Source organism: Salvelinus sp. IW2-2015, linkage group LG32, assembly GCF_002910315.2.
Source record: "Salvelinus sp. IW2-2015 linkage group LG32, ASM291031v2, whole genome shotgun sequence".
Taxonomy (NCBI): domain Eukaryota; kingdom Metazoa; phylum Chordata; class Actinopteri; order Salmoniformes; family Salmonidae; genus Salvelinus; species Salvelinus sp. IW2-2015.
In genome coordinates this window covers 29,791,749-29,818,421 of record NC_036871.1, presented here as the reverse complement: position 1 = coordinate 29,818,421, position 26,673 = coordinate 29,791,749, and the positions used below count along the sequence as shown (strand labels likewise).

The window sequence follows — 26,673 nt, the reverse complement described above, 5'->3', positions numbered from 1 at the left end:
CAAAATGACCCATATCCCACTTTGTATTTGATAGGCGATGAGTTGAAAACCTACAAACCTCAGATTTCCCACTTCCTGGTTGGATTTTTTCTTCGGTTTTTGCCTGCCATATGAGTTCTGTTATACTCACAGACATCATTCAAACAGTTTTAGAAACTTCAGAGTGTTTTCTATCCAAATAGACTAATACTATGCATATATTAGCAACTGGGACTGAGGAGCAGGCAGTTTACTCTGGGCACCTTTTCATCCAAGCTACTCAATACTGCCCCTGCAGCCATAATACGTTTTAAGATACACACAGATAACAAATCAATATACATAGCACACTTGAGGTAGAAGTTGCCCTTAAACTAAGATCAGATGATCTAAGATCAGATGTTAACCCCAAATATTAACTTAATCTATTAATGGGGTCCACTCATATCTGACCCTGAATCAGTGAATCAGGGCAGCTTCCTTCTACAATGACAGGGACATGGGCCGTGAATAAGAGTTTATTTCTGCTGACCTTTCAAGCCCTTTGGCATCTTGTCAGTGTAAACGGAACTGACACTTCTGAACTTAGGGTCTCTAGGGAAGAGGTCAAAGGGTAGTTTGCGGATCTCCTCGATGTCTGGCCACTGGGTCCTGGCTGGGGGTGTGGTCTCAGACATGTCTGTGATCGCTAGAAGAGGAGGAGAATGACACATCAACAAACATTTACATCAGCTTCAGTTCCTCGAGTCACACAGCATCAGAGAGAGAGAGAGAGAGACAAAAATAAAGACAGAGATAGATAAAACAGAAGATCCAGCTCTCCTTACTTTCCTCCAGCTCCTCTTCATCGTACACATCCACTTCCAGCAGTCTAATCAACATGCGGAACAGGATGCGTAGAAACTGCAGGTAGGCACCGGTCTTCCCCACCTATTACAGAGAACAGAGTAATTAAATGGACTTACCTATCTGGTTGATACAACTGACACTCTGACATTGCATGCAGCCATCAACACTCAATCTTAGGCATCCATTCTAATACCATAATTATACACAATTGCCTCTTAGGACTCCATACAACTAGGCCGATATTCTCTTGCACATGGTGGTAGAAGACTGATACTTATCTCTGTATCCGTATGGGAGGGATATGATGGGACAATCCATATCAGCATGCAGCTCTAGACTACGCCGGATGGCATGCACAGGAGAGGTGCTGTCATTGATATAGATATGAGGTGATAGATTAATATCTGTATGGTCTCTAACCTGTGGGGGTCCACTGAGCAGCAGGCGTCGTGCGTGTGGCACTGGGGGAGTCTCGTGGTCGGCATGGTGCTGCTCGGCTACGGTCCACTGTCTGTAGAAGAGGCTCTGCTCTGCCCCCTGGAGGTTAGGTCTGAAGAGGGGCCTCAGCAGGCTGCTCCAGCCCACATCAGCGTGAGGCAGCAGGGAGAAGGAGCTCAGCTGGCTCCCTGATTCTGGAGCCAGGAGGTTGTAGGCTGCGTGGGACAGGATGACAGTCCGCGGAGAGACTAGAGGGGACTTGCTGCCCCCGCCACACTGCGTGGACTGGCTGGGGCGTTGGGTAGAGGAGGAGGAGATGGAGGAGGAAGAGGAGGAGGAGAGGGAGGAGGAAGAGGAGGAGCAGGAGGGAGGGGTGTTGGAGGGGCAGGGGGCGGTATTACCCAGGGAGTCACACTCCTGTTTGACCCGGCAGGGGGAGGATGAGGTCGTGCCCGGAACTGTCCCTCCTCCGGGGGGGCAGGAGGAGGTGGAGGGCTTCTGGGAGGAGTCAGGGATGTCAGAAGAGCTGACCCCGTTCTCTGCCAGAGAGCCTGAGGAAGGGAGAGGAGTAGGATGGGGAGAGAGAAAGTTCAGACTCATAGAATAGTCTTTCAACTGTTTCGTAAACCCTTTCCAACTGTAACACCCTCACTACACAGTATCCTGAAACCTGAAAACAAGCGGCTCATCCCCATTTTCTAAACATGTTGAGTCTGTTGTCCAGGGACCTACCTGAGGCTTTAGTAGCAGTGCTGACATTGCTCTGGGACTTCTCCAGGTCAACGTGAAGCTCTAGGTCTGGGCCCTGGGGGCCGCTGGTTTTGTCTGTCTCTTGGTCCTTGGGGGCCATTGCCTTGCGGGGCTCCTGCACCATCCCCAGGGACACGTAGGAGCAGGCTAGACCTACCTCCTGCTCCAGGGCCGTACGTGTCAGGTAGCTGGAGTCGATCAGACGCAAATCACAGTACTTCAGGGACCTTTAAGGGGAATAAATAGGAAAGGTGAGGTGGGGGATTCAGCAGTTTTACCAAGTCAATCCAATAGACGGTAAACCTTTTTTACAGGATGGTGATGACCATTGGGACTAGTTATCCAAATTGGGAAACACTTTGCATTACTAGCATTATTACAACATTACTATGGAGGTTTAAGAGCAACATCAAGTGCTACACAAATTTGTAATATGCTGTCATCATATCAATACTACTGTGGCAAATGTGATGTGTTTGAGTTGATCACCTTGGGAAGGTCTCTCCCAGAGGGTCTTTTCCAGTGAGGATGACGACGCAGGGAAGACCCTCCAGATCCTCAAAGGTTTGAGGGATCCAGTCCTCATTTTCACATCCCTGCCAGGCCTGCAGCAACAACACAATACACAATTAGAAATGTTTCGGGACCAAATTAAAACCAAGTTAGGTAACACTTTATTTGGATAGTTTGTAGAGCATCTATAGATGGACTATCACTAATATTTAAACTATCTACGAATCCTAACTCTAACTCTAGCCCTAACCTTTACCCTTATCCTAATCCTAAACTTAACTCTTACCCTAACCCTATCACTTACACTAACCCTTATTTGCGTTTTTTGTAACTTATTTTTTACTTATTTTGTACATAATGTTGCCACTACCGTCTCTTATGACCGAAAATAACTTCTGGAAATCAGGACTGTGATTACTCACCACAGACTGGCAGAATCTTTTTTTTCCTTTAACGAGTCTGATGAGCCCGACGCGAACGATATACTGCTTTCTCGGGAACAGGCCCAGATCCCCATGATTTGCGTGAAGAGGAGGCGGAGAAAAAGGGGCCAAAGGGCGGGTTGCCTTCTGAGAATTCGTAGGCGATCTAATAAACACCCACTACCTTCCATTCTGTTAGCAAACGTGCAATCGTTGGAGAATAAAATAGATGACCTACAGTTGAAGTCGGAAGTTTATATACACCTCAGCCAAATACATTTAAACTCAGTTTTTCACAATTCCTGACATTTAATCCGAGTAAAAATTCCCCGTCTTAGTTTAGTTAGGATCACCAATTTATTTTAAGAATGTGAAATGTCAGAATAATAGRAGAGAGAATGATTTATTCAGATTTTATTTATTTCATCACATTCCCAGTGGGTCAGAAGTTTACATACGCCCTCAATTAGTATTTGGTAGCATTGCCTTTAAATTGTTTAACTTGGTCAAACATTTCGGGTAGCCTTCCACAAACTTCCCACAGTAAGTTGGGTGGATTTTGGCCCATTCATCCTGACAGAGCTGGTGTAACTGAGTCAGGTCTGTAGCCTCCTTGCTCGCACACACCTTTTCAGTTCTGCCCACAAATTTTCTATAGGATTGAGGTCAGGGCTTTGTGATGGCCACTCCAATACCTTGACTGTGTTGTCCTTAAGCCATTTTGCCACAACTTTGGAAGTATGCTTGGGGTCATTGTCCATTTGGAAGACCCATTTGCGACCAAGCTTTAACCTCCTGACTGATGTCTTGAGATGTTGCTTCAATATATCCACATAATTTTCCTTACTCGTGATGCCATCTATTTTGTGAAGTGCACTAGTCCCTCCTGCAGCAAAGCACCCCCACAACATGATGCTGCACCCCCGTGCTTCATGGTTGGAATGGTGTTCTTCGGCTTGCAAGCCTCCCCCTTTTTACGCCAAACATAACGATGGTCATTATGGCCAAACAGTTATATTTTTGTTTCATCAGACCAGAGGACATTTCTCCAAAAAGTATGATCTTTGTCCCATGTGCAGTTGCAAACCGTAACCTGGTTTTTTATGGCGGTTTTGGAGCAGTGGCTTCTTCCTTGCTGAGGGGACTTTTAGATTATGTCGATATAGGACTTGTTTTACTGTGGATATAGATACTTTTGTACCTGTTCCCTCAGCATCTTCACAAGGTCTTGCTGTTGTTCTGAGATTGATTTGCACTTTTTGCACCAAAGTACGTTCATCTCTAGGAGACAGAAAGCGTCTCCTTCCTGAGCGGTATGACGGCTGCGTGGTCCCATGGTGTTAATACTTGCGTACTATTGTTTGTACAATGAACGTGTACCTTCAGGCGTTTGGAAATTGCTCCCAAGGATGAACCAGACTTGTGGAGTCCACAATTCTTTTCTAAAGTCTTCACTGATTTTTATTTTCCCATTATGTCAAGCAAAGAGCACTGAGTTGAAGGTAGGCCTTGAAATACATCCACAGGTACACCTCCAATTGACTGAAATTATGTAAATTAGCCTATCAGAAGCTTCTAAAGCCATGACATAATTTTATGCTGTTTAAAGGCACAGTCAAATAGTGTATGTAAACTTAAAAATAGTGTATGTAAACACAAACTGGAATGTGATAATGAATTATAAGTAAAATAATCTGTCAGTAAACATTGTTCGAAAAAATTACCTGTGTCATGCACAAAGTAGATGTCCTAACCGACTTACAAACTATAGTTTGTAAACAAGAAATTTGTAGAGTGGTTGAAAAACTCGTTTTAATGACTCCTACCTAAGTGTACGTAAACTTCCGACTTCAACTGTACGCGCAAGATTAAACTACCAACGAGACATTCAAAACTGTAATATCTTATGCTTCACAGAGTCGTGGCTGAACGACGACACTATCAACATACAGCTGGCTGGTTATACGCTGTACCGGCAGGATAGAACAGCGGCYTCTGGTAAGACAAGGGGTAGCGGACTATGTATTTTTGTAAATAACAGCTGGTGCACGATATCTAAGGAAGTCTCGAGCTATTGCTCGCCTGAGGAAGAGCATCTCATAATAAGCTGTAGACCACACTATCTACCTAGAGAGTTRTCATCTYTATTRTTRGTAGCTGTTTACATACCACCACAGTCAGAGGCTGGCACTAAGCCAGCATTCAAWGAGKTGTATTCCACCATAAGCAAACAAGAAAACGCTCACRCAGAGCTGGCGCTCCTAGTAGCCGGGGACTTTAATGCAGGGAAACTTAAATCCGTTGTTAAAGCATGTTAAATGTGCAACCAGAGGAGAAAAAAAAAAACTCTGGACCACCTTTACTCCACACACAGAGACCCATACAAAGCTCTCCCTCGCCCTCCATTTGGCAAATCTGACCATAATGCTATCCTCCTGATTCCTGCTAACAAGCAAAAATTAAAGCAGGAAGCACCAATGACTAGATCAATAAAATAGTGGTCAGATGAAGCAGATGCTAAGCTACAGGACTMTTMTGCTAMCACAGACTGGAATATGTTCCGGGATTCCTCCGATGGCATTGAGTTGTACACCACATCAGWCATTGGCTTCATCAATAAATGCATCAATGACTTTGTCCACACAGTGACCATATCAACCAGAAACCCCACCCAGAAGCCACTGAGCTAAAGGCTAGAGCTGCCYCTTTCAAGGAGCGGAACTCTAGTTCAGAAGCTTATAAGAAATCCCGCTATGCCCTCCGACGAACCATCAAACAGGAAAAGCGTCAATACAGGACTAAGATCGAATCYTACTACACCGGCTCTGACGCTTGTTGGATGTGGCAGGGCTTGCAAACCATTACAGACTACAAAGGGAAGCACAGCCGAGAACTGCCCAGTGACACGAGCCTAACAGACGAGCTAAATAACTTCTATGTGCATGAGAGCACTAGCTTTTCCGAAAGACCATGTGATCACGCTCTCCGCAACCAATGTGAGTAAGACCTTTAAACAGGTAAACATTCACAAGGCAGCAGGGCCAGACGGATTGCCAGGACGTGTACTGCGAGCATGCGCTGACCAACTGACAAGTGTCTTCACTGACATTTTCAACCTCTCCCTGTCCGAGTCTGTAATACCAACATGTTTTAAGCATAACACCATAGTGCCTGTGCCCAAGAACACTAAGGTAATCTGCCTAAATMACATTACCAACCCGTAGCACTCACATCTGTAGCCATGAAGTGCTTTTAAAGGTTGGTCATGGCTCACATCAACACCATTATACCAGAAACCCTAGACCCACTCCAATTTGCATACCGCCCCAACAGATCCACAGATGATGCAATCTCTATTGCACTCCACACTGCCCTTTCTCACCTGGACAAAAGGAACACTTATGTGAGAATGCTATTCATTGACTACAGCTCACCATAGTGCCCTCAAAGCTCATCAAAAAGCTAAGGACCCTTGGACTAAACACCTCCCTCTGCAACTGGATCCTGGACTTCCTGACGGGCCGCCCCCAGGTGGTAAGGGTAGGTAAACAACACATCCGCCACGCTGATCCTCAACACAGGGGCTCCTCAGGGGTGCATGTTCGGTCTTCTCCTGTACTCCCTGTTCACTCATGACTGCACGGCCAGGAACAACTCCAACACCATCATTAAGTTTGCTGATGAAACAACAGTGGTAGGCCTGATTACCGACAACGACGAGACAGCCTATAGGGAGGAGATCAGAGAACTGGCCGTGTGGTGCCAGGACAACAACCTCTCCCTCAACGTGATCAAGACAAAMGAGATTATTGTGGACTACAGGAAAAAGAGGACCGATCATGCCCCCATTCTCATCGACGGGGCTGTAGTGGGGCAGGTTGAGAGCTTCAAGTTCCTCGGTGCCTACATCACCAACAAACTAACATGGTCCAAGCACACTAAGACAGTCCTTAAGAGGGCACAACAAAACCTAATCCCCCTCAGGAGACTGAAAAGATTTGGCATGGGTCCTCAGATCCTCAAAAGGTTCTACAGCTGCACCATCGAGAGCATCCTGACTGGTTGCATCACTGCTTGGTACAGCAACTGCTCTGCCTCCYACCGCAAGGCACTACAGAGGGTAGTGTGAGGCTGGGGCCAAGCTTCCTGCCATCCAGGACCTCTACACCAGGTGGTGTCAGAGGAAGGCCCTAAAAATGGTCAAAGACTCCAGCCACCCTAGTCAAAGACTGTTCTCTCTGCTACCGCTCGGCAAGTGGTACCTTAGCACCAAGTCTAGGTCCAAGAGGCTTCTAAACAGCTTCTACCCACAAGCCATAAGACTCCTGAACACCTAATCAAATGGCTACCCAGACTATTTGCATTGCACCCCCCTCTTTTACACCGCTGCTACTCTCTGTTGTTATCATCTATGCATAGTCACTTTAACAAATCTACCCACATGTACATATTACCTCAACTAACTGGTGCTCCCACACATTGACTCTGTACCAGTACCCCCCTGTTTATAGTCTCGCTATTGTTAATCTTTACTTGTTACTTTTATTTATTATTCTTATCTGTATTTTTTTTAAACTGCATTGTTGATTAGGGGCTCGTAAGTAAGCATTTCACTGTAAGGTCTACACCTGTTGTATTTTCTGCGCATGTAACTAATAAAATTTGATTTGATTCTAAACCTAACCCTAACTGTGACCTTAACAAGTAGTTGCTTATCAACAGATATTTTGTTGATGGTATTACCATATGTAGAGCATCTACAGATGGACTATCCAAACTATCCAAATAAAGTGTGACCCCAAGTTCTCACCCGGAGTCGGTTAGCGAAGTGTCGTGGAAGGCTGAGCTCGGCGGCAGGGCTCCCCAGCAGTATGGCGAAGCAGAACTGGAGACCCAGCTTGTCCCTGACGTCCTCCAGGCGCTCCTGGGCCAGCATGGCTAGCTGCAGAGAGGGCACCCGGACCAGCAGCATGTGGCCCCGGCCCCTGGTCCCCTCCCGGCCCGGAGCACTGATCAGATCCTCCACCATGGCCAGGGTCTCGGGGGTGATGTGGTCCCGTAGGGAAGGAGAGGAGGTCAGAGCCATCATGGCTTCCGTGTACTGCTGGATCAACAGGTAGCTCCTGATCACCATGCTGTGTAGGTGGGGATGTCTGCAAAAGGGAAAGTAGAGGTGGTGGTGTTAGTCATTTTAAGGCAGGTTTGGTGTCCAGGTGAACTGGCTTAGCAGCTTCTTGGGGACCTGACACCTGACACAGTGTGACTGACTGACCTCTCCAGCAGCGTGTTGACCATCTTCTCGAAGGCGTCATCACAGCGCAGGATGGGGCTGGCCACCCCCCAACGCAGAGAGCTGCTGTAGTCCCTCAGGCCAAAGTACACCAGCTCCTTAGGAGAGACCTCCCCCTATGGGTCAAACACAAGAACATCAGCTGCTGTCTAAGCAAACTGACTGTTCTCTGTGTCTGTCAGTTACATTTACATTTGTTTCTTATTTTATTTTTTCACCTTTATTTAACCAGGTAGGCCAGTTGAGAACAAGTTCTCATTTACAACTGCGACCTGGCCAAGATAAAGCAAAGCAGTGCGACAAAAACAACAATACAGAGTTACACATGGGATAAACAAACGCACAGTCAATAACACAATAGAAAAATATATATACAGTGTGTGCAAATGTAGAAAGGCAATAAATAGGCCATAGAGTTGAAATAATTACAATTTAGCATTAACACTGGAGTGATTGATGTGCAGATGTGCAAGTAGAGATACTGGGGTGCAAAATAGCAAAAAGATAACAATGTGGGGATGAGGTAGTTGGGTGGGCTATTTACAGATGGGCTGTGTACAGGTGCAGTGATCGGTAAGCTGCTCTGACAGCTGATGCTTATGAGGGAGATGTAAGTCTCCAGCTTCAGTGACTTTTGCAATTCGTTCCAGTCATTGGCAGCAGAGAACTGGAAGGAAATGTGGCCAAAAGAGGTGTTGGCTTTGGGGATGACCAGAGAAATATACCTGCTGGAACGCGTGCTACGGGTGGGTGTTGCTATGGTGACCAGCGAGCTGAGATAAGGCAGGGCTTTACCTAGCAAAGACTTATAGATGACCTGGAGCCAGTGGGTCTGGCGACGGATATGTAGTGAGGGCCAGCCAACGAGAGCATACAGGTCGCAGTGGTGGGTAGTATATGAGGCTTTAGTGACAAAACGGATGGCACTGTGATAGACAACATCCAATTTGCTGAGTAGAGTGTCGGAGGCTATTTTGTAAATGACATCGCCGAAGTCGAGGATTGGTAGGATGGTCAGCTTTACGAGGGTATGTTTGGCAGCATGAGTGAAGGAGGCTTTGTTGTGAAATAGGAAGCCGATTCTAGATTTAATTCTGGATTGGAGATGCTTAATTAATGTGAGTCTGGAAGGAGAGTTTACAGTCTAACCAGACACCTAGTTATTTGTAGTTGTCCACATATTCTAAGTCAGAACCGTCCAGAGTAGTGATGCTAGTCGGGTAGACGGGTGCGGGCAGCGATCAGTTGAAGAGCATGCATTTAGTTTTACTAGCGTTTAAGAGAAGTTGGAGGCCACGGAAGGAGTGTTGTATGGCATTGAAGCTTGTTTGGAGGTTTGTTAACAGTGTCAAAAGAAGGGTCAGAAGTATACAGAAAGGTGTCGTCTACATAGAGGTGGATCAGAGAATCACCCGCAGCAAGAGCCACATCGTTGATGTATACAGATAAAAGAGTTTGCTCGAAAATTGAACTCTGTGGCATCACCATAGAGACCACCAGAAATCCGGACAACAGGCCCTCCGATTTGACACACTGAACTCTATCTGAGAAGTAGTTGGTGAACCAGGCGAGGCAGGCATTTGAGAAACCAAGGCGGTTGAGTCTGTCGATAAGAATGTGGTGATTAACAGAGTTGAAAGCCTTGGCCAGGTCGATGAAGACGACTGCACTGTGCTCTCTTTTATCGATGGCGGATATGATATCGTTTAGGACCTTGAGCGTGGCTGAGGTGCACCCATGACCTGCTCGGAAACCAGATTGCATAGTGGAGAAGGTATGGTGGGATTCGAAATGTTCGGTGATCTGTTTGTTAACTAGGCTTTCAAAGACTTTAGAAAGGKGGGGCAGGATGGATATAGGTCTGTAACAGTTTGGGTCTAGAGTGTCTCCCCCTTTGTTTTTGTCGCACTGCTTTGCTTTATCTTGGCCATGTCGCAGTTGTAAATGAGAACTTGTTCTCAACTGGCCTACCTGGTTAAATAAAGGTGAAATAAAAATAAATAAATACAATTTGAAGAGGGGAGGGGGGTGACTGTGGCAGCTTTCCAATCTTGTTGTCTCAGTGGTGGAACAATTTTCTACCCCATTATTTGTGCGGCTATTTAGAAGTTTTTACTTGCAATGACTGTGATATGTGTTTGTTTTCCTACCTTAGTTGAATGCACTGACTAAGTCGCTTTTGATAAAAGTGTCTGCTAAATGACTCAAATGTGAATGTAATTCCAAATAGGTACCACCAGATGATGTAGATGAACCACTGCGCAGGGCCACTCACCAGGCTGTCTGTGTTGGCTGGCCAGTGCACCTCGTTGTGAACGCTGATACGGGACTGTCTTGTCTGCAGGGCGAAGGGGAAGCAGCTGACCTGCAGCACCAGCAGGTTCAAGGCCTCCAGGACCTCCTGGCAGTTTACCACCCTGTCAGCTATACCCTGAAGCTCCCRGTGGCACACCAAGCCGGACCGGGCACTACACAGCGAGGGGAAACAAAAATGAAGTTACTTTGGCGTAAGTAGTTCTGTCCTCTTCTATATTTATGACCAAAAATACGCCTCTGCTCTTTTCTGTCTTGTTCTGACTTGGCTTGGGCTGTTCTGTTCTTATTCAGTACACTATGTAGCCGAGGACAGACCCTCTAGCCATAGCAAAGTTTTCATCACTACATCTGTCAGAACCAAAAGTATCAGCAGCACAACTTCAAGTTTACTCAAATGTGTGTGTGCATGTGTGTGTGTGTGTGTGTGTGTGTGTGTTACCTGGTCAGGTCCACGTGGGAGTTGTCGTGGATGAGCACGAAAAGGGTGTAGGGGTTCTGTTTGACTTTCCTCATGAAGGCCTCCATCTTGGCGTGGAAGTCTCCGTCTAGACGCACCACATACTGGTCTGACCTCTGGTGGGCTGAGGAAGCATCCTCTATACCCAGGTCCACTAGCACTCCTGTTGGAGACAAGCAGAAAGAGATTACTAAAAGTCCAACAATCATTACTAAGAAACCTCATAAAAGGCAGATATACTGTAATCCTGAGATGAGTCTCTTGTAGACGACCACCTAAAAATGTGATTTTTCAATCCATTGTTTTGCTAGTGCAGCCTTTAAATTCTAATTTGACCCTCTTCGCCCCTCATGAGTACCTGATTGTTGGATGCGATGAGCGGTCTGGTTCACCAGGATGTGAGACGGAGGAACCAGAACCAGGAAGTCCACCTTGCAGAAGCGGCCCAGGTCCAGACTCTGGCTGCCTGAGTCTGCTATGGAACACACCAGGGAGAGCAGGCTCCTGGCTACACTCAGCTGGGGAGAGTGGATCTGAAACATGTCACTCAGCAGCTCTGTTGGAGGAGGGGGGAGGAACATGCAGGTCAGCATACTGTAAACTTAGAGCTGAATATATACAGTAGATTATTATGATATCTATCCATCCATATTCTGATCCAGAAGCTTCATAGTGAGTCTCCAGCAGGAAGAGGAGGAGAAGATAGAGGAAGGGCCAGACAGAAGCCATGTCTCACCTGACTCGGAGGGAGGTACCATGGTGGCTGCCTCCTGGGACGGGATGTGGTTGGTGACATCGCCCTGGAATGGCTGGATGACCTGGCCCTTCCGTTGCCGCTGGATGTGTAGCAGCTGCTTGTCCAGGTTGTCCCCTGGAAACAACAACACAACAGGCCACCACCCGTCAGAGACAAAGACACTCACAGCAGCTACATAAGCAAACCCTCCTCATCAAATATTGATGTGTCTGTCTGTGGCACAGTGTCCGGTTCCCATCCTGCGACTGCCAAACTGCCAGTTCAAGGTATTGCTAAACAAAGCAGTAGGGATGGGCCAGTGGGCATTAAGGAAGGTGAATATGCATCATTTGGAAAAGATACATAAACAGAATAATATGGGACCTAGATTGTGGTGTTGTTCTGTTTTCATATTGACACTAAAATAAACATTGTCCTTGAAACACAGTTCATTTTTCTTTGATTAATTGATTGATTCATTAAATGGACTACCTACATAATTACTTTTCCTCCAACAAAAAAATTAGAAAATAGAGTAGAAATTATCTTTGAGTTTTTTCCATTGATGTCCTGTCCCATGGCACTTACTATGCRCACCTAGTGATGTGGTTTTGAAGTTAGACTCCAGGACACTGACTTTTCCTGTTATGAGCTCGTAGCTGATCTCCTTCAGGAACTCATTGGTGGTGAGCATTCCCTCAGCTAGTGCTCTCGCCTGGTACTTCCCTGTAAGACACATACAGACAAGTGTGAAACAGTCTTACGGTCCTTTGCGCCGTAAGACTGTTTCAGCCCACAGAACTAATGCCTAGGCAGCTCTGGGAGCTGACGCAAGACTTCAGGTCTCAGGCAAGGTTCACCTACTATAATTACTTCCTTTGGCAATTTTTTCTAGAGTGGATAGTCAAGGGGCCGGAACATAATTACAAATAATTTTAAGACTGCAAATTGCCCTCAAGAAGCACAACAGATGTAATATGTAAAACATAACTATTTCAAACCTTGTTACATTTATATACAATCACATACATATATCTCTTTATTATGGAAACAGATTTGCAAAATTAAAATCACTTGGAGCTGATTTGCTGGTGTCTTTCATGTCCAACAAATATATAAAAAATGTTATCTCAGAAAACTTGGGGGGGCCAAATCAAATCACCCGTTGGCCAAATTCGGYCCGTGGACCACCATTGGGGAACACTGCTATAACTATACAGACACAACACATCTAGGTATTGTAGTGTAAAGACAGAATGAGAACACTCACCCAGGACGAGCACACAGAACTCGTTGCCGCTCATCTTGGAGGCAAAAACAATAACCACGTAGGTGGGCAGGCACTGTTGGTGGGGCGGCCCACTGCAGAGTGAGCGCAGGGACTCGGAGATGCCCTCCCCCAGGGAGTTTTGGGTGAATAGGACCTGAACCCTGCCCCCAGAGACGCTGGCCTCCAGGCGGGCTAGCCAGGGAAGCTGGGCCGGGGAGATGGAGGGACCTCCAGGACAAATCAACATGGCCTTCAGCACGATCTGCTCAAACACCTCCCTCAGAGGGATCTGCTCCGAACCTGGGGTGGGGGGAGGAGATATGAGGAAAGGAGAAGTGTAGAGAAGAGAAGTGAACAGAAGATWAAAAAAAAAATATTATAGTTTCCCATGTCTACTTGCTATTTGTTTTGCAGGGGATGGTGTTCTTATGCAGTGCTTAATTTGAGCTGGATCCTCCGGTACCTCTCTGTTTTGGACTGTTTTGTTCTGGAACCTATACCTCTCATGGCCTGAAAAATAATTTTCACTTTTAGCAATGTAAAAATTCTAATAAAAGTTGCCTCTTCATTAAATCCCCTGCCCCAATGTAATATGAAAAAAGTAGATATTCGAAGAGTTGATTCGGGTTGGGCCGGCTCATGYTTTGCGRAACATTGCAACCTATGTTTGAGACAAACGCGTGGCCATGGCTGTGTGAGAAGAACGCCTGTATCGCTCACAAAATTAGAATGACATTCACTTTCTATGATCCCTCTCTCTGCTCTGATAGACATGAGCCTGCAACTCTCATCACTCCATCGCTAAGGGTTCTGGAGCTGCAGCACCCCTGATGAATTGAAATAAATGAGCCAAAGTTATAGAATTACTGCTATCTGTTCAGAAATAAATGAAATTATTCAGAGTAGCCTACCAAGAAAAGGCCTATAATTTTGACACAGAGAATCAATAACTTCTTTTAAAAAATTACCTAGTTGTGGATTGTGTACATTCCAACAACAAGTCATAGCCTACAGATGGGAACCTTCTAAAAATAAACATTTTTCCAATATTTCAAATATAATCGCAGGAAAACACAGGTTGGAATGTAAATGGTTCCTGCTGAAAAGACTCTAATCTGTCTGCTGTAGGCTAACAAAATATTTCATTTTACAAAGTAAAACAACAGAGATATGCTTTCAAGTGAAACTGGACTATAATTTCCTCCTCATATTGTAGCCTACAGTGTCTCCACACACCTAGGCTATTGATGGATTCAAGACAAGGTCATTTTTATCAGATTCTCAGTTTGTCAGTGTCAAAGTAGCCTGTCAATTTGATAACTTGTGCAGTATTAAAGATTCCAGTTATGTAAAAGTATGCAGAATTGCATGAAATGCATTTATAAAAGTCCACATTTCTTCCGGACCGTAGGCACTAAAAATGTTCCCCATGTGTGCAACTTCTGCTCTACGCCTCTACGCAAATGCGATGATATGCATGCAATGCTTTATTAGCCTATAAAAGGTGATTTTCTTTTCTCATGCGTTCCGGTACCTCAGAGCTCCCTAGGTCACCCCCCTCTCACCCTCACTTTTTGTTCCGGCACCTCCTGATTTACAAATGATGCACTGGTCTTATGTTTGTATAATGTGAACAAAATGTTTATCTCAAGGTCATGCTAGCTTTTTGGAGCTGCCATTAAAGTGCATCAGTGACAGTAAGTGGAGCAGTGGCAGGGATTGAGCACTTTGAGTTACAATGGGGGAGGGGGATCCAACTACCTCATCGGTGTTACCCATAGAGGTACACTACATGACCAAAAGTATATGGACACCTGCTCGTCGAAAATTTTATTCCAAAATCATAGGCATTAAAATGGAGTTGGTCCCCCCTTTGCTGCTATAACAGCCTCCACTCTTCTGGGAAGGCTTTCCACTACATGTTGGAACATTGCTATGGGGACTTGCTTCCATTCAGCCACAAGAGCATTAGTGAGGTCGGGCACTGATGTTGGGCGATTAGGCCTTGCTCGCAGTCAGCATTCCAATTCATTCCAAAGTTGTTCAATGCGGTTGAGGTCAGGACTCTGTGCAGGTCAGTCAAGTTCTTCCACACCGATCTCGACAAACCATTTCTGTACAGACCTCGCTTTGTCCATGGGGACATTGTCATTCTGAAACAGGAAAGGGCCTTCTCCAAACTGTTGCCACAAAGTTGTTATCACAGAATCGTCTAGAATGTCATTGTATGCTGTAGCGTTAAGACTTCCCATCACTGGAACTAACAGGCCTAGCCCAAACCATGAAAAACAACCCCAGACCATTATTCCTCCTCCACCAAACTTTACATTTGGCACTATGCTTTTGGGCAGATAGCATTCTCCTGGCATACGCCAAATCCAGATTAATCTGTGGGACTGCCAGATGGTGAAGTGTGATTCATCACTCCACTGCTCCTGAGTCCAATGGTGGCGAGCTTTACACCACTCCAGCAGACGCATGGTGATCTCCGGGTTTTGTGCGGCTGCCATGCAAACCCATTTGATGAAGCTCCCGATGAACAGTTCTTGTGCAGACGTTGCTTCCGGAGGCAGTTTGGAACTCAGTAGTGAGTGTTACAACCGAGGACAGACGATTTTTACACGCTACGAAGTGGCCTACCACTTCGCGGCTGGGCCATTGTTGCTCCTAGACATTTCCACTTCACAATAACAGCACTTACAGTTGACTGGGGAAACTCTAGCAGGGTAGAAATTTGATGAACTGACTTGTTGAAAGGTGGCATCCTATAACGGTGCCACGTTGAAAGTCACTGAACTCTTCAGTAAGGCCATTCTACTGCCAATGTTYCCTATGGAGATTGCATGGCTGTGTGCTTGATGTTATACACTTGTCAGTAACGGATGTGGCTGAAATAGCCAAATCCACTAATTTGAAGGGGTGTCCATATACTTTTGTATATAAAGTTAGAAGACGGAACATTGTATCCGTCCCATTATTGCGTCTGTGAGTGCACGGGCGGCGCCATTGAGACCATTACCATTTTGAAGTAGTACATTTTCTTCTTTTACTACTTCTATGAGTTGGTAAACAAACTGAAAGGGTGCACACTGCCCCCTGTAATGTGTTGTTAGAACAGGTATGAAGCCAAGGTTGGCCATTTACTGCCACCTGCAGTTATGGAATATTTGCTCATGAGTATAATTAATTAGCTGATCCKTCCTGATGACCTGAATGGAATTATGTGATCGTTCCTTAACCAATAGGAAGACCCACCCAGTTGATTTCTTCAAAATGTTGAAAATCTTCAATGGTGCTGCCCATGCTAAGCCTGTCTAGAGTCCTCTGTCATTCTCTATTGTGTTACCAAACTTAAAACAACCAGGCCTTGGCTGAGCTTAGCCTGTCAATCATTAGCCTCGATGTGTGATTCTAAATATTATATAAGCCTTGCATATCGAACAGGGTGTATACATGCATGTGCATGCAAGTGTATGAGTGTTTTAAGACCTTTACCTAGCCTTGCAAGGTACTGCAGGGTGAGGAGGATTACGGTTTCCACACTGAGCAGTTGGCTACTGTTCAGTCCAAGACTGGACAAGGTCTTCTCAGTCAGCTGGTTGCCCTTATAGCAGCTCACTAGCAGGGGGCTCACCACAATGTCCCCCATGTTCCCGTAGAAGTATGGCAACGTACCGTGCCCTGCAAAACAAAACATCAGAGTCAATTCAATTCACTTACATTCAATTCAATTGCAGTCAGTCAAAGAATGGTGGTTTGTACCGATGAGGATGACGGGACGGACTCCTGAGGTGTTGAGCAGGTTGTTGGGGACGATGACAGTCTCTCCGGCAGTGACAGGTTGGGGCTGAAGGACCCCTGCTACAGGTGGCTGAGTAGTAGGCATGGCCAGTACAGAGCCTGATGGAAAAGACAGAGAGCTACATGTCAATACTGGGATTAGAATACAGCTAGACATCAGCTCAGCACCAACTCTCCTCCTTCAGAGATACCCTCCAGCAGACTTTCACTGAAAACCTTATCTAGCACAGCTAATTCTACTGAACTACTCACCAGGACCATGACGAGGTCAACCCACTCCAGGAGGAGAATCTACTGTAGATTTTTCAGATTGTTTCCATTATTTGAAGATAACCATGTCCAATGTTTGTAGGTGGAGTAGTCATACACATGGCTCTATACAGCCCTTTATCCTCTGGATATATACAGAATAAAACCAGGGAATATATGTCTCCTTTAAGTCATAGTGTCCTGGCTCTCCTAGCTTGGCAGACCTCTTTCAGTTTTAGCAATTCTCTGTTCATACTGTATCTGCACTAACCCGTCTGACCCGATCTCCATGGAGATGCTGAATGAATCACACTGATAACAGAGAATGTCTCAGAACTTGTGTCCTTCCTTCTCCCGAAAAGGGAGGTCAATGTACTAGTCAACATCACGCCCGCACACAGAGACAGAGACAGAGACAGAGAGAAAGAGAGGCTAAATTAATCTGTCCCTATGTAAATAAACAATAAAAATGATCAAAAGCTCTGTGCCAGACCTGGGGAGTAGACGATGGGTTGGATGGCGGGCACAGGGACGGCTGTAGGGGGGACTGGGACCAGGGGGATGGGGTGCCAACCGCGGTGGCGCTTCTTGGGCGGGCCTGAGGTCATGGCAGACGAAACTGGACAGAAAACAACACAAGAGGAACATACGAATAGACTGCAGAATACCTACAATCTGGGTCCCCAGAACATTCACTGGGCTTCTACAATAGCAATCTATGAGTAAATGTACTATTTCAGAACATAGAATCTACAAAGAGGAGCTAGTGCGGTTGAGTTACACTCAGTTGGGTTTAAAACAGCAACAAAGACAAGCCTCACAAAGGTTTGGGAGGAGAACATGGTGCTCACCAGGGCTGTCTCCTGGGTCCGAGGTTCTGTACCCCTGTCCTTGGGTTCCCAGAGACACCTGGGAGAGACTCAGTAAGGGGGGGCGGCCCTCTGCACCTAGTCCGCTAGTCGGACTGTTCACTCTCAGAACTGTGGGCACAGACAGACAGACAGACAGACAGACAGACAGACAGACAGACAGACAGACAGACAGACAGACAGACAGACAGACAGACAGACAGACAGACAGACAGAACAGACAGACAGAGACAGACAGACAGACAGCACAGCAGACAACAGACCAGACGACAGACAGACAGACAACAGACAGACAGACAGACAGACAGACAGACAGACAGACACACAGACACACAGACACACAGACACACAGAGACAGACACAGAGACACACACAGATACACCCACAGATACACCCACATACACACAGACACACCATACATTGTTATGATGCATTTCACCACAGTTCATTTTCAGATGATTCGATGCTAAATCATTTACTTTCGTAAGATAACGTTTTGACAGTTTTTTGAGAGATGCCATACGTGAAATGCACATTTATCTTCCTCTGTTATAGGAAACAAATAGTAAAAAAATATAAGAGATACATGTGTTTGATGAACTGATGGGGCACTTACCAATCTCAGATTCACTGTGTGTGTATATACGCTAACACATTGATCAGTACAGTATGTGTAGCCCAGGCCTGTCAATCTCGCAACCTTGTAAACGAGCTAATGGATAGCCAGCCCTTAAAAAGTCATTACAGGGATTTTCTGCTCATTATTGATGAGGCCTGTGTGAGTACGACATCACTTCTGCTATGTGCCCTGGTCTGAGTAGGAGAATGAGCTGTTGCCTACAAACATGTTGGTTTACATGGCCAAGCATAGGCCAGATGGAGCTGTGGAGTGTAGATTATTCTACTGACTGGAGACACACACACACACACACTCACACATGCATGCACGAGGAATGTTCTGACCCTTAGAAATACCCAGACTAAAGCCTATTACACGTGAGGCAGTCTGCATAATATCACTGGATATTATTGCTGTATGATGTACCATGGTGTAAAACACTTTGAAGCTGACGTTGTGGGGGAAAGATGACTATGCGATGGAGATGTGATCACACATAGATTAACACAATGTCATCCAGAAACAGTGGTGGTAGAACTAGAGTAGAAAGAAGAGTTGAACCTATTGGTAGAGTCTCTGTCCCAGGGGTAGAGGCCAAAGGCTTGAGGAAGCTGCACTCTTGGGCCAGGTCCCGGGCTGAGAGGAACACAGAGGATGCAGAGGGAATTCTGGTAGATGGGGAGTCTGGAGGGCAATAAGAACACAGTGTGGGTGTTAGAATGGATCCTGTCAAGTGATGTTAACCAAAATGTCTCCAAACAACACTAACAAATCAACAATAATGACTCAATCCAGTTTTTCCATTACAACAAGTAGACTATAACTGTCCCCTTTAACCAAACAATGCTTTGTAAACAAACACAGACACTATTCACTCCAGCCAGATGTCATCTTGGTGAGAGGAGGGAGGGATGGGAGAAGAGGGCAGGGAGGGGAGAGGAGAGGGGGTGTTGTGTCAAACCTCTACCCTTCCCTGACAGAGGAGCAGGATGTAGCTCAGTAGGAGGCTAAAGTCAATGGAGCATATGAGCACAGCTGTCTAACATCAGGTTAGATCTTACACTGACTGAACACGAACTACCCTACAAACTGACCAGGCTCCACTGCCATGAGTGAAGGGTAACAGGAGGGTGTGTGTCCTACCTGACATGTAGAATGGTAAGAGGAGGGTGTTTGTGTCCTACCTGACAGGGAGAAGGGGGAACGGCTGTGTCTGTTGGTACCTCCATTCTCCTTGATGCTCAGGGAGGATGAGGAGTTGGGCTTGGAGGTGGATGCATGGCTAATGGAGAACTGACGTGTCTTACAGTCTGGGGAACAGGAGAAATATATATACACTGCTCAAAAAAATAAAGGGAACACTTAAACAACACAATGTAACTCCAAGTCAATCACACTTCTGTGAAATCAAACTGTCCACTTAGGAAGCAACACTGATTGACAATAAATTTCACATGCTGTTGTGCAAATGGAATAGACAAAAGGTGGAAATTATAGGCAATTAGCAAGACACCCCCAATAAAGGAGTGATTCTGCAGGTGGTGACCACAGACCACTTCTCAGTTCCTATGCTTCCCTTGCGGATTTTGGTCACTTTGAATGCTGGCGTGCTCACTCCTAGTGGTAGCATGAGACGAGTCTACAGCCACACAATGCCTCAGGTAGTGCAGGTCACCAGCGATGGCACATCAATGCGAGCTGTGGCAAAAAGGTTGCTGTGTCGTCAGCGTGAGTGTCCAGAGCAGTGAGGCGCTACCAGACGAGCCGCCAGTACATCAGAGACGTGGGAGAGGCCGTAGGAGGCAGACAACCCACAGCAGACCGCTACCGTCCTGCTTGTCAAGGAGGCCACTGCCAGAGCCCTGCAAATGACCTCCAGCAGGCCACAAATGTGCATTGTGCCTTAATTTCCACTGTGTCTATTCCATTGCACAACAGCATGTGAAATTATTGTCAATCATGTTGCTTCCTAAGTGGACAGGTTGATTTCACAGAATGTGATGACTTGGAGTTAATAGTTGTGTAGTGTCTCCCTTATTTTTGAGCAGTGTATATTTTTAATAGACCTGGAACCATTCTATCAGTGAATCAATAATAAACATAATGCTTCACTAGTCCTCAACTGGCAGTTTAATAATAGTACCGCAAAAACCCAGTCCAACGTCAACAATGAAGAGGCGACTCAGGATGCTGCCTCTAGCAAGTTGCAAAGAAAAAGCACACATCTCAGACTGGCCAAAAAAAAAAAGATTAAAGCCAAAAAAACAGACACTGGACATAGGAACATGCAGAAGGCCAGCATCGCGGAGTGCCTCCACTGTTGACATTGAACACGTGTTCTGTGGACTCATTAATGAAGCTGCCAGTTGAGGACTGTGAGGCATCCGTTTCTTCAACTAAACAATCTAAGTATGTCCTCTTGCTCATGTGCACCCGGGCCTCCCACCCTCTTCATTCTGGTTAGAGCCCGTTGAGCTGTTCTGTGAAAGGAGTAGTAACAGCGTTGTACGAGATCCATGTTTCTTGGCAATTTCTCGCATGAAAAGCCTTCATCTCCAGAACAAAATACGACAAGTTTCAGAAGAAAGTTATTTGTTCGGCCATTTGAGCCTGTAATCGAACCCACAAATGCGAGCCCAGATACCCACTAGCTAAAAGAAAGACAGTTTATTGCTTCTTAATCAGAACAACAGTTTCCAGCTGTGCATCATAATGCAAAAGGGTTGTTCTAATACATTAGCCTTTTAAAATGATAAACTTGGATTAGCTAACACAACGTGCCATTGGAACACAGGAGTGAGGGTTGCTGATAATGGGCCTGTGTACGCCTATGTAGATATTCCATTAAAAATCTGCCGTTTCCAGCTACAATAGTCATTTACAACATTAACAATGTCTACACTGTATTTCTGATCAATTTGATGTTATTTTAATTGACAAAAAATGTGCTTTTCTTTAAAAAACAGGGAAATGTCTAAGTGAACCCAAACTTTTGAACAGTAGTGTATATATTGATGGGTCATAAAAAGATTACAGCCCCAGACCAATATCACATTTTAGTTAAAATGGGAGGGTTAGGCCGGCAGGGATATCCTTGTCTCATCACGCACTAGCGACTCCTGTGGCGGGCCGGGCGCAGTGCACGCTGACCAGGTCGCTAGGTGTACGGTGTTTCCTGAGACACATTGGTGCGGCTGGCTTCCGGGTTGGATGCGCGCTGTGTTAAGAAGCAGTGCGGCTTGGTTGGGTTGTGTTTCGGAGGACGCATGGCTCTCGACCTTTGTCTCTCCCGAGCCCGTACGGGAGTTGTAGCGATGAGACAAGACAGTAACTACTAACAATTGGATACCACGAAATTGGGGAGAAAAAGGAGGTKAAATAATAATAAATAATAAATAATAATAATAATAAATAAATAAATAATTACATGTAGTATGAAACATGATGTAATGTTGTATAACCACAGTGTTACTACACAGGTATAACAGCAATTTAATGTAAAGTGTTACAGAAAGTGTCTGAAATATGCAGATAGAGTCGGAGAGACATCTCACGTTGTATTATACATTTTTTATTGTAGATATGTAGTGGTGTAATAATGATACACAATGTACTGTTTAATCTTTTGTTTTATGTGTAATACCAGTGCCTTAATGTGTTTAGACCCCAGGAAGAGTACCTGCTGCCTTGGCAACAGCTAATGGGGATCCCTAATAGATACAAATACAAATCTCACCTTTCCAGCAGATGAGGGGTCCTTTACACAGAGCATCCTGACAGTTCTTCACCAGGTAGTATTTTAAGTGCTTCTGCTTCTTGGGCTGCGTGGCCAGCTTCAGGTTGATGTGGTTGGAGAACTCAGTAAAGTACCGGAACCCCTTCTCTCCACAGCCAACACAGTTCCCTGAAAACCCTGCACACACCAAACACAGAGACAGAGAACACGAGTTGGGAACTGTAGGTATTTACAGAATAAGTATGCATTATTTCAGATTATATGGATACATTATTGTCTTATGTCAAAATTGCTAAACCAAAACATTTTCAAAACAGCCCAAAATAAGCCATTCAATTCACTTACTTATTATTGCATTAAATGACAGTAAAGCACAGGTTAATCAAATGCTGAATGCAACAGGAATCAAAAGTAGTATCAAGCTACATTACGGATGGTGGAAAAAACATATCACTTCAGATGACTCATCCAAGCTGAGTGGGTAAAATAGTACATTCATTTCAGAGGCCTAAAGTACATTCCATTTCTTGTGGTCGCGTGTGGCTCAGTTGGTAGAGCATGGCGCTTGCAACGCCAGGGTTGTGGGTTCATTCCCCACGGGGGGAACCAGGATGAATATGTATGAACTTTCCAATTTGTAAGTCGCTCTGGATAAGAGCGTCTGCTAAATGACGTAAATGTTGTAACTGACCTAGGCTGTGGACGATCTTCGTATTGTATCAAGTCAAAGAGGCATGGCAGACTGACCTAAAAGTGCATTTTTCCCATTCTCATCAGGCAGAAAGCGTCGATCCACAGCACACACCAGTATGTGCTCTGGGATGCTGGGGGACTTGGCACCGACTAACTCAAAGCCAGCTGGGACTTGGATTGGCTCTGTCAACATGGAGACCAGYCGGAGGTCCCTACCGGCCTGACAGAAACCTGAGGAGAAGAGAGAGAACACCAGTCAACTCTGGAGTAAACATCCACAACAATAACCCCCCCCCCCATTATTTAGGCAGGCCAGGGTGGAGTCCCATTGAGACCCCAGACTCTTTTACAAGAAGCCCTGCATGACAAGGGCTTCCTGCATGTAATCTACATGTCTACATTACAGTGGAACATGCTAAGGTGAATATTGCTGCAAACGTGGTGTTCCTAGGGAGAGAATGAACAAGATGTGTTCTTCAGATATGCTTTTTAGCAGGGATTTGAATCCCAGGGCTTCGCAACTTCTGAGAAAGTCCCAGGGCGAAAGGAGTTTGAGATGGTTTCACACTTACCGTCCATGGTGCAGCAGCTGTCGGGCGAGGGACCATGTAGGTAGGGCGGCGGGGGGCTGCTGGTGTCAGAGTTGCCGTCCACCTCCATCTCCTGCAGACCGTTAGAGGCCTGGTCGATCAGCTGATCCTGACCTGGAGGCTTCCCGCACGGCAGGTACAGGTCCACCTTGGGCTTTATATCTGTGCCCATAACACAATGACCCCTTAAGACATAATGTCCCCATAACACAATGAAGACATAAGACATAATGACCCCATAACACAATGACCCCGTAAGACATAATGGCCCTGTAAGAAACAAGGACTCTGTAAGACATCATTTCCACCTATGACATAATGTCGCCATAATACACTACATCACACAACACATTAAATTATCTTGGAGTGAAGATGCTATACAAAAGCAAGGAGCTGGAGATTGGACACTCTGCAAGGTATTTTTCAAGAGAAGGACGAACCCATAACACATTACATGGCCACATTCAAGTCTACCTTTCTTCAAGAGAACTACACTGAACAAAAATATAAACGCAACATGCAACAATTTCAAAGATTTTACTGAGTTACAGTTCAGTTGAAATACATTCATTAGCCCTAATCTACGGATTTCACATGACTGGGAATACAGGTATGCATCTTCTGGTTTCAGACACCAGACATAGTAGAGGTGTGGTCAGAAAAGCGGTCAGTCTCTGGTGTGGCCACAATCTGCCTCATGCAGCGTGACACATCTTCACATAGAGTTGATCAAGCTGTTGGTTTTGGCCTGTGGAATGTTGTCCCCCTCTTCAATGGCTGTGCGAAGTTGCTGGATATTGGCGGGAACTGGAATACGCTGTCGTACACCTCGATCCAGAGCATTCCAAACATGCTCAATGGGTGACATGTTTGGTGAGTATGCAGACAATGGAAGACCTGGGACATTTTCAGGTTCCAGGAATTGTGTACTGATCCTTGCGACATGGGGCCATGAATTATCATGCTGAAATGTGGTGATGGCGGATGAATGGCATGACAATAGGCTTCAGGATCTCTTCACGGAAATTGCCATCGATAAAATGCAATTATGTTCATTGTCCGTAGCTTATGCCTGCCCATACCATAACTCCTCCGTCACCATGTTCATAACGCTGACATACACGCTGTCTGTCATCTGCTCGATACAGTTGAAAACAGGATTCATCCATAAAGCGCACACTTCTCCAGCGTGCCAGTGCCCATCGAAGGTGAGCATTTTCCCACTGAAGTCGGTTAGGATGCCGAACTGCAGCCTGGTCAAGACCCTGGTGAGGATGACAAGCACGCAGATGAGCTTCCCTATGCCGGTTTCTGACAGTTTGTGTGGAAATTCTTCGGTTGTGCAAACCCACAGTTCTATCAGCTGTCCGGGTGGCTGGTCTCAGACGATGCCGCAGGTGAAGAAGCCGGATGTGGAGGTCCTGGGCTGGCATGGTTACACGTGGTCTGCAGTTGTGAGGTTGGTTGGACGTACTGCCAAATTTTCTAAAACGACGTTAGAGGTGGCTTATGGTAGAGAAAAAACATGACATTCTCAGGCAACAGCTCTGGTGGATATCCCTGCAGTCAAAACACCACATTCTAGAGTGTCATTTTATTGTTCCCAGCACAAGGTGCACTTGTGTAATGATCAGGTGGATGGATTATCTTGGCTCTTTAACAGCAATGTAAACTAATTTGTCCACAACATTTGAGATAAATAAGCTTTTTGTGCATATGGAACATTTCTGGGATCTTTAATTTCAGCTCATGAAACATTGGATCAACACTACATATTACGTTTATATTTTTGTTAAGTATAAATTACTGAGATGACATGGACTTGCTGTATGGGTATAATTGAGTGACTCATTCTCAAGTGCCATTCAGCTGGTCAACATCAGCATAATTAAACATGATCAGAGATGGCAGTTTCAGTTTTAATGTGTTTCTGTTAACTGATCCACTAAATGAAAGAGGCAGCTAGCTATAGCTAGTGTTTTGTTCTGTTTATATATCTAACAATCTAGATGAGGACACAGACAGACAGACAGACAGACAGACAGACAGACAGACAGACAGACAGACAGACAGTACAGAACAGGACCGACAGGACAGTACAGACAGACAGCCATGAAGACAGGGAGACAGGGAGACAGGGAGACAGACAGACAGAGACAGGGAGACAGGGAGACAGACAGGGAGACAGGGAGACAGGGAGACGTACCCTCCATGTTGCCAGGATAATGGACAGGCTCCAGGTATAGCTGAGTGAAGATGGGCTGTGGGTCTCCACTGCTGGAGCGTAGGGAGGCCTTGATAGAGTTGTGGAGGGCCTCTTCGAAGCGAGCAGATTTCAGCTGCCCTGCATATGAATTCCCCATTATCTGGAATGAGAAGAAGGGTATACCATGAACAAAGGCACAGCTATCCACTCCAGGCTCAGCTCCATCCACATCAATAAGTAAGAGAGTAGAATCAGAGGAGGCTGGTGGGAGGAGCTATAAGAGGACGGCTAATTGCTGGAATGGAATAAATGGAACGGTATCAAACACATCAAACACATGTGGCCTGGTGACCCTGATAGAGTGTAAAGAGAGGGGGTAAGCTTAGGGAAAATCCCTTGTTCAAATAAATGGAAACTATATGGAAACTATGTTTGACTCCGTTCCATTAATTACATTCCAGCCATTACAATAAGCCCATCTTCCTATAGCTCCTCCCACCAGCCTCCACGGTTAAAAATCCAATCTACATAGGATACTTGTCCATACAAATGCTAGGATGAACTTAGATGCATCTTCCTGTGTGAGACTAAGCATGCACACACATGATCTCTCTTTCGCTTTTTCCCCTCTGTCGTTATCTCTGTTTCATATTTTTTATGTTTTTGTCTCTTTCTCTTTACCTCTCTTTCGATCTCTCCTTCTGTCACTATTTTTCTCTCCCTCTGTCTGTCTCTCTGCCTGCCCTGCCCTGGCTCTGTTCCCTGTTGCCCCTTCCCCTGGTCCACTCTTTGGACATCGGCCGAGGCCAGCTGTGTGGGCCTGGGGTTGGTGTTGGGTTTGGGCAGCAGGTAGCAGGTAGCAGCTAGACAGACAGGGAGGCACATGTGGC

General features: G+C 45.6%; 1 protein-coding gene across 1 annotated transcript in view; it reads right to left on the bottom strand.

Annotated features, from left to right (window-relative positions):
* The window catches only part of LOC111956405 (GREB1-like protein), a 61,027-nt gene extending 37,278 nt beyond the window's left edge, over positions 1–23,749 (bottom strand). The window contains exons 1-22 of the mRNA XM_070436568.1: positions 23,560–23,749; positions 23,042–23,218; positions 22,295–22,471; positions 19,743–19,868; positions 19,122–19,242; positions 17,922–18,061; positions 17,564–17,689; positions 16,783–16,920; positions 16,516–16,701; positions 13,021–13,320; positions 12,348–12,476; positions 11,751–11,885; positions 11,373–11,570; positions 10,997–11,177; positions 10,517–10,709; positions 8,224–8,357; positions 7,762–8,104; positions 2,506–2,621; positions 1,999–2,243; positions 1,249–1,817; positions 807–909; positions 512–667 (exon numbers count right to left, since the gene is read on the bottom strand). Coding sequence (XP_070292669.1) covers positions 512–667; positions 807–909; positions 1,249–1,817; positions 1,999–2,243; positions 2,506–2,621; positions 7,762–8,104; positions 8,224–8,357; positions 10,517–10,709; positions 10,997–11,177; positions 11,373–11,570; positions 11,751–11,885; positions 12,348–12,476; positions 13,021–13,320; positions 16,516–16,701; positions 16,783–16,920; positions 17,564–17,689; positions 17,922–18,061; positions 19,122–19,242; positions 19,743–19,868; positions 22,295–22,471; positions 23,042–23,218; positions 23,560–23,749 — 4,183 coding nt within the window. The remainder of the gene's footprint in view (positions 1–511; positions 668–806; positions 910–1,248; positions 1,818–1,998; positions 2,244–2,505; positions 2,622–7,761; positions 8,105–8,223; positions 8,358–10,516; positions 10,710–10,996; positions 11,178–11,372; positions 11,571–11,750; positions 11,886–12,347; positions 12,477–13,020; positions 13,321–16,515; positions 16,702–16,782; positions 16,921–17,563; positions 17,690–17,921; positions 18,062–19,121; positions 19,243–19,742; positions 19,869–22,294; positions 22,472–23,041; positions 23,219–23,559) is intronic.
* Between the last annotated feature and the right edge of the window lie 2,924 nt (positions 23,750–26,673).